The sequence below is a fragment of the Lactuca sativa genome, chromosome 8 (assembly GCF_002870075.4).
Source record: "Lactuca sativa cultivar Salinas chromosome 8, Lsat_Salinas_v11, whole genome shotgun sequence".
Classification (NCBI taxonomy): domain Eukaryota; kingdom Viridiplantae; phylum Streptophyta; class Magnoliopsida; order Asterales; family Asteraceae; genus Lactuca; species Lactuca sativa.
Window position 1 is genome coordinate 17,497,339 of NC_056630.2, and position 7,730 is coordinate 17,505,068.

General features: G+C 34.0%; 2 protein-coding genes across 2 annotated transcripts; one reads left to right on the forward strand and one right to left on the reverse strand.

Annotated features, from left to right (window-relative positions):
- The first annotated feature begins 1,687 nt into the window (after window positions 1–1,687).
- LOC111919702 (omega-3 fatty acid desaturase, chloroplastic) lies at window positions 1,688–4,485 on the forward strand. Its single transcript, XM_023915284.3, has 8 exons — window positions 1,688–2,540; window positions 2,648–2,737; window positions 2,879–2,945; window positions 3,034–3,126; window positions 3,267–3,452; window positions 3,791–3,871; window positions 3,982–4,119; window positions 4,200–4,485. The coding sequence occupies exons 1-8, from the start codon at window positions 2,065–2,067 to the stop codon at window positions 4,362–4,364; spliced, it is 1,296 nt and encodes a 431-aa protein (XP_023771052.2). The 5' UTR covers window positions 1,688–2,064; the 3' UTR covers window positions 4,365–4,485.
- Window positions 4,486–4,675: 190 nt separating this feature from the next.
- LOC111919703 (N-(5'-phosphoribosyl)anthranilate isomerase 1, chloroplastic) lies at window positions 4,676–6,841 on the reverse strand. Its single transcript, XM_023915285.2, has 6 exons — window positions 6,589–6,841; window positions 6,042–6,105; window positions 5,826–5,876; window positions 5,354–5,724; window positions 5,108–5,271; window positions 4,676–5,026 (listed from the first exon to the last, which is right to left on the reverse strand). The coding sequence occupies exons 2-6, from the start codon at window positions 6,049–6,051 to the stop codon at window positions 4,801–4,803; spliced, it is 822 nt and encodes a 273-aa protein (XP_023771053.1). The 5' UTR covers window positions 6,052–6,105; window positions 6,589–6,841; the 3' UTR covers window positions 4,676–4,800.
- Window positions 6,842–7,730: the final 889 nt, after the last annotated feature.

The following is a 7,730-nucleotide window of genomic DNA, read 5'->3' on the forward strand; positions in this document are numbered from 1 at the left end:
TTCCTCATCATTAGATTCATAGAATCCCAAAATCACCCCAAGAAACGAGAGACAACTAGCTAGATCTGCAACCCATCATCGATCTCCCCCTTTCTCCATCTCCACCAGAAGTCGTCAATCGGAAAGGAGCATTCGGGAAGCGACTAGTCGCTCCTGGCAAAACTTCTAGAAGGCCGACCACTACATAGAGAGATCTGAAACGTCGATAGCCACACCATTCATGATTAATTCTGTAACCATTATAAAATTCGCAAATGTCTAGACTTGCCATTATAAAATTTGCTATAAGTTTTAACTAAAGTGACAATACTATTATAATGGATAGAAATATGTTCAATCAGCTTTGATCACAAAAAAATCACATAAACCTAATTCCTTAGCCACTCCATCTCTTTAGTGGGTGCAACTAATACAACAAACTTAAATCCTATTGTTAAGTTTGTGATAGAAATTTGCTTTTTAGATGTTCAAGAAATAACACCTACTCTAAGCAAAAAATATCAAACCACTTGTAGAAGGATGATCTTCTAAGTTAGATATCTAACTTGCATATGAATATCTTAATATGAAATGACATTCTAGATAACATAAACCATAATCCATGAACACTTTCAATTCTAAACACATAAGAGAGAGAGAGAGAGGGAGAGAGAGAGAGAGAGAGAGAGAGAGTTCTTCTAGATGTCCAAAATATTGTTGATTATTAGTATAAATAACAATTACACATAAATGGAGGTTTTTAGAAAATTTAGAAAGTTATATGTTCAAAACTGAAATTGATGTGTTGTCAAAATTTGTCTAAATTCGACCTCGACCGCCGACCGAGCAACATGATCCCCACTAGGCTGCAACACAATCTCTTTGACTCCAGCCATTTTGGTCGTACCGAGAATAAAATTATCTTACACAAATGTGCACACCATATCTCCCCAACTTGTATAAAATCAAAGTTTGAATTCCATTGGTAACCTTTTAAATAACATTTTTTATGTCACAAGTGAGACTTGAACATTCGATCTAGGCACACACCATACCGTTAGACTAAAAAAAAATTAACAACAAATCTAATCTATTTCTAACAATTTTCATAAAAAATTGTTTTTATTTAAGGTTAAATTAAATGAACTCTTTCGACACTACTTATTAACATAATATAAATATAAAGATTTACTATCATTTATTTAGGAAGACACTTTTATTTCTCGGCAGTCGTCACCGAGTGAAAAGAAAATGATGTTGGAGTTGGAGGAAGCTTGATTGAATTCAACAGTCCTTCACACGGTTTGGACGGTTGGACCCGTACGTTCATGAGCAGCCGCAACGCAGAGACTGAAAAGCAACTTCTGGTCGTGTTTAATTTTGGACTCTGCCTCCTCCAATAATCGAGAAAAACGTGCATTACATTTTATTTAAAATGGTATTAATTCATTACTTATTACCCATGCTTAATAGTTAAATAACTAAATTTAAAAAATGTGTACACAACACAACCCTACATCTATTTGACGACAAATATAAAAAAAAAAAAAAATCAAATATAAAACGATAACACAACTTAATAAAGTATAATCCTTGAGAGTTTAGAAACGTCATCGGTAACTACTTGTAATTTATTCAATTATTATAAACCGAATCATATTTAGTATTTCTCCAATTTCACACACAAAATTCACGTTCCACTTTTTCACACCATATAGAAAAAATGGACTTATCAAAAGCAGATCTAATGGAGTAAGGAAATTGGGTAGAAACAGAGACCCAATGGATTTTTATATATACAAACACTACATATATATATGTATGGATCCAGATTCATATAAGATGTCAACTGGAAGCAAAGGAGAGCCATAGAGTAGGAGAGAGGTGATTGAAAACCCACACGGACAAAGATCTGATATATTCAGAAGACGTGGGCGTTTTATCTCCTCAAGAACACCTTCATTACCTTCAATTCCACACACACACACAGACACAGTTCCTCTCTTCACACTTCCTCTCTCTAGAAAGACAAACCCATTACTGAAAAGTTTCTGGTTTTTCGATTTCATCATCTGGGTATCTCCAATGGCTAGCTGGGTGTTATCAGAATGTGGTTTAAGACCACTTCCCAGACTTTATTCTAATCCCAGAACACGAATCTCAAGTTCCACCATTCCGAATTCAATCAGAATAGCTCCGACGTCGTCAAAGATTTTCCGGCCAAACTCATCGGTTTCAAGAGATAGGAGGTGGGCATTGAAAGTGAGTGCGCCGGTGGATGTCCAATTTGTAGAAGAAGACGAAAAGATTAACGTCGGAGAAAGTGAGTTCAACCCCGGAGCACCACCACCCTTTACATTGGCTGACATCAGAGCCGCCATCCCAAAACATTGCTGGGTGAAGAATCCATGGAAGTCGATGAGTTATGTGTTAAGAGATGTGGTGGTGGTTTTTGGGTTGGCGGCGGCGGCGGCTTATTTTAACAATATGGTGGTTTGGCCTCTGTATTGGGTTGCTCAAGGAACAATGTTCTGGGCTCTTTTTGTTCTTGGCCATGATTGGTATGATAGCTAATTCTTTAATTTCTTTTTTATCATCTTTTTGTGTAACAAATGATTGTTTTTAGCTTTTAATTCTGTATTTATGATTCTGTTTTTTGGTTGAACAGTGGCCATGGAAGCTTTTCTAATAATGCAAAACTCAATAGTGTAGTTGGTCATCTTCTTCATTCTTCAATTCTTGTACCTTACCATGGATGGTATATTATATTCCTACTCCTTTTTCATTTTTGTAATATTGAATTTAACTTCAACAAATAATTCCTTATTCATGTCTACTCATATTCACTTTTTATTAGATTATTATTATTATTTTTAATTGTTATGATTGTTTTTTATAGGAGAATTAGCCATAGAACTCATCATCAAAACCATGGACATGTTGAGAATGATGAATCTTGGCATCCAGTGAGTTTAGTAATATAGATTTTCATTTTTTATTATATCTATAACACAATCTAATTTCTTGAAATTTGTGCTTTTTTTTTTTAAAAAGTTATCTGAGAAGATTTATAGAAGTTTAGATACGGCAACTCGCATGTTGAGATTCACTTTGCCTTTCCCTATGCTTGCATACCCTTTCTATCTGGTGAGCCTTATCAAGTTTACCATATAATAATATTTAATAGAAATCTGATAATTGATACTTTTAAAATTTAACCATTTGATTTATTTTGTTTTTATGTTTATTTTAACTTATGTTTGGGGTTTCAAATTATATCATATCAGTGGGGTCGAAGTCCAGGAAAGAAAGGGTCTCATTTTCACCCAGAGAGCGATTTATTTCTGCCTAATGAGAAGAAAGATGTGATCACATCAACCGTTTGTTGGACAGCCATGGCTGCCCTTCTTGTGGGTTTGTCCTTTGTAATTGGCCCACTTCAAGTACTTAAACTCTATGGCATCCCCTATTTGGTTAGTTTCTCTTTTCTCTTTTATGTAATGGACTTAATCTAAACTCTCAAACTGTATATAGCATTGTTTATTGGACTACATACACGCAATTGGGCAAAATGGTTATTTACTCACTTTCAAACAATTCATTTAATCCAAAGAAAAAAAAAAACGTCTTGTGTATATAGCACTTGTTCCAAATTTCAGCTGTTTGTTTTGTTTTGGGCTAAATGAACTGTCTGAATCTAAATCCAAAATGCAAATGAATGATGTGTCGGTATCTAAATCTACATCCAGACATAGTAAATGACCATTTTACTATTATGAATATTTTAACTAAATTTGTGATTTAAATTCAGGGATTTGTGATGTGGCTCGATTTAGTAACCTACTTGCATCACCATGGTCATGAAGACAAGCTCCCATGGTACCGTGGCAAGGTTTGAACTTTAAACTAAACCCTAAATTTCAATCTCTTTATATCTTAATTATTGTAACAAACTAGAATAAATTTCTTATATTATATTGTTTTCAATTTGAAACACAACAGGAATGGAGTTACCTAAGAGGAGGGCTAACAACACTTGATCGTGACTATGGATGGATCAATAACATCCATCATGACATAGGAACCCATGTCATACACCATCTTTTCCCTCAAATCCCACATTATAACTTAATAGAGGCAGTAAGTACTCTTTCTTTATAAAATTTATTATATTATTAATTAGTAAATATATTAACAGAAATTGAATTGTGATAATGTAGACCGAAGCTGCAAAACCAGTGCTTGGGGAATATTACAGGGAGCCAAAGAAATCATGGCCAATTCCATTCCATTTGCTTGGAGTTGTTGCAAATAGTATGAAAAAAGATCATTATGTGAGTGACGAAGGGGATGTTGTATACTATCAAACTGACCCCACGCTTTGAACAAATCTCTTTTGTATAATTACATTCATATCCCCATAAATTTATTATGTTAATATTTTGTAACACATGTAAGCTAAAAGTACGTTTTCTTTTATAGAGGAAAAAGGAATATTGTTGTCCACATACATCTCTATCTTAAAGGACCATTATTGTCTATCTTTGGATACAAATGAATCTATACATGATAAGTGGACCACTTAAAACCATGTTTGTTTTTTTTCGTAATATTTGAGTAAAAGGACATGATAATAAAAGGCGTGGGGTCATTTGTTATACCAAACTTTAATTAATAAAATACAACACCACCCAAGTAATTGAGAAATATCAATTAATAGAAAGGTTTCATTGTTGCTTTCCATTGATTTGACATGAAATCAAAAAAGAGTTACAGACAACGAGCACATTTTCATGTTTTTTTTTTCTTGATGGATTATGATTAATATTGAACAGAATTTACAGATGTCATGAAAGATGATATGCGTGATTTATCTTTCTGAATGCCATCTGAAGCACATATACCACTACTCACATCAACTCCATCTGGTTTTAAGATTGAAAGAGCTGAAATTACATTTTCTGGTTTGATCCCTCCCGCCAATAGCCACCCGTTTTTGCTCATTATTGGTGGTAGCTTGAACTTTGACCAGTCAAATCCTTTACCACTGCCAATGTACACCCACACCCAACCACTTGTTACTAAATTTAATGTTGCAGATATATTTGATAATAACACAAAACAATACCTTCCTCCTTTTGCACTATCCACCAGAATCCAATCTACCAAACAACAATCTCCATCTGATATATGATTGAGAAGTTTACCATCTTCATTTGCATGAAGAACATAAACAATTTGTTTTTCCTTTGATAGAACAGAAAATGCATCCCGTGATCCATCTCCATGAAGCTGTAAAATACAGGTTTAGCATGTTATCAAATGAATAAAAATCCGAATTTTATATATACATATTTTATATTTGATAATCTACCTGCACAAATTCAAGATCCGCATCATCAGAAGCTTTTAAAATAGAGTTGGAGTCATCATCAACAAATACTCCAACAGGCTTTGCCCCATATTCACGTGCAACTTTTGAGATTTCTTTTGCAGTTGATATTGAAACTGAACGTTTTGAATTAGGCCAAAGGATCATTCCAATAAAGTCAGCTCCAGCTTCTGCTGCTAGAGCTGCATCTTTAGCTGATGTGATTCCACACATTTTAACCAATGGTCTCTTATTTTCATCCCTCTTCTTGTCAACAACAGGGGAGATTTCAATCGATTGATGTATTGAACAACTTATTGGTTTCTTTTTCAAAAACCTTGCGTGTAATGTATGTGATGTTGTCTTCCTCAAACCTGTATTTGCAAAAAAATGAAATAGTAGAAATTGATATGAGTTTAGAACTTCCAATTCATATTCCTTTTTGTGACTACGAGAGTATAAAATTAAAACGTACCAGGGTATTGCCATTTGTGCAAAAGAAGGCCTCTAGTCTGATATTGGCATCCTACGTTGCATCATATAGGGCATACGTGAGTGTCAGAGTCAAAGGAAATTCAACGGGAATGAAATACAACAAGGGTTTTCGAGAGAAAAGTGATGTAAAAGCAAAACAATTTCCTCAGGGGTATTTGATCGAGCAGTTGAACTACAATGGAAGAAGCAGATGCACCTGTGATCATCTTATTGTTTGGATCCCAAATGCAGATCAAAGAACGTGAAATTACGCAGTGAAACTGAAAGGATGAAGATCGACAAAAGATTAATTGCAAAGTTTCTGATAAAAACATGATAAAAACAGGCATTTGTAATCCTTAAAAACATGATAAAAACAGGGGACAAGGGCAAATATGTCCACTCATCCCTCCCAGGCATTTGTAACCCTTATAGACCCTCTAAGGCATTTGATCAAACAGCTTGCCTGCAATGCCAACCGTCCCAACTCAAATAAAAAACCCTCATTATGGGCCTTAACAACACAAATTCAAACATCTAATTAAAGATACAGAACACTATACACATCAGATATCACATATGAACAACAAACACATTTGATATCATATATGACCAGCAAATCAGAAGTAGCAAACAAGTAGCTGTGGCTATCGAAGGCAGAGAAAAAAAGGAAGAAATCGACCAGCATTAATTGATAACGATGAATTTGGTATAACTTTATATCAAGAAGAAAGAAAGCCGGAAAAAAGGAAGAAGAATGGAACCTGAGGTGGGTCGCGACGGTGTAGCTGTGGCTGGCTATCGAAGGTCTCCGGCCGGTGGCTTCAAAGGGGTGGCGATGACATACGGCGTTGAGCAGCGGAAGGAAGAGAATTAGCAGGAGGCTGTGGAGCTGGACGCCGGCAGAGGTGCTGGGCGGGGCAGGGGCTGAGGGAGTGGAACCTTCTGGTTCTTCTTAGATTCACGTCTTCACAATCGACTTCGACGGATTAATTAAACTGGCAAAGTAAGAGCCGATTCCCAAATTGATTAAACCTTGGGCTCACGGAAATTGGGCTAACGGGCTATTTAAATGATTAAACTATTTAAGCTTTTTCTAATATGGAGTATTTGTGACGTGTCAACGATAAATTTAAAATGTATTATATTTAATTAACAAAAAATACAGTCAACAAAATGTAGCTAATCATAAGTCATAACGAACGAATGTGAATCAAGTATTCAAGTGATTGTCATTAACCATTTTGATTAAAAGAATAGAAGTGAGTTGGTTTTACGTTTTAGGTGTACCACGCTTTTTATGCTTTGTGTAGTGCTAAATTAACTTATATGGCCTTGATCCATTACCTTATTTTTATATCATAGTATCATACTAGTATAATATTTGATGCGAAAAATGATTTACCTCATTACATTACTTTTAGACAAAAAAAAAAAAATCCAAACATATTTCTTTTGCAAATTTATATAGATTTTCGAAAAGGTTTCTTGATTAGATTTTAACAAAATTATCTTACATCAATTTTTATACATAACATAAAGCTACAAGTAACAATTTAATATATATATATATATATATATATATATATATATATATATATATATATATATATACACGCTTAGGCCTTATGTTATTTTATTGTGTGCCAGAATGCACAAATTTGGACCAACGGATGGAATTCATCAATGAACATGATTTGAAAGTGTATGATATTACAATGGGATAACATGTACCATATAATCACACAAATTTTAGCAAAAAGGTATTTTGGACAATTAACTACAATTATAAAAGGAAATTTTTGGATATTTATAGATAATTAATTCTCCTAATTTTAAAAATATGATTTTTTTAATTAATTCAATTTTAATTCTAACATAATTTGTAAAAATAACCGATTTATTC

Excerpts from the sequence above, each read along its gene's own strand:
- LOC111919702 (XM_023915284.3), top strand. The coding sequence starts at position 2,065 with ATGGCTAGCTGGGTGTTATCAGAATGTGGTTTAAGACCACTTCCCAGA. Across the intron at positions 3,127-3,266 it reads TTGCATACCCTTTCTATCTG|TGGGGTCGAAGTCCAGGAAA; the intron begins GTGAGCCTTATC and ends ATATCATATCAG. Across the intron at positions 3,453-3,790 it reads TCTATGGCATCCCCTATTTG|GGATTTGTGATGTGGCTCGA; the intron begins GTTAGTTTCTCT and ends ATTTAAATTCAG.
- LOC111919703 (XM_023915285.2), bottom strand. Across the intron at positions 5,272-5,353 it reads CGGATCTTGAATTTGTGCAG|CTTCATGGAGATGGATCACG; the intron begins GTAGATTATCAA and ends TGTATTTTACAG. Across the intron at positions 5,027-5,107 it reads GATAGTGCAAAAGGAGGAAG|TGGTAAAGGATTTGACTGGT; the intron begins GTATTGTTTTGT and ends GTACATTGGCAG.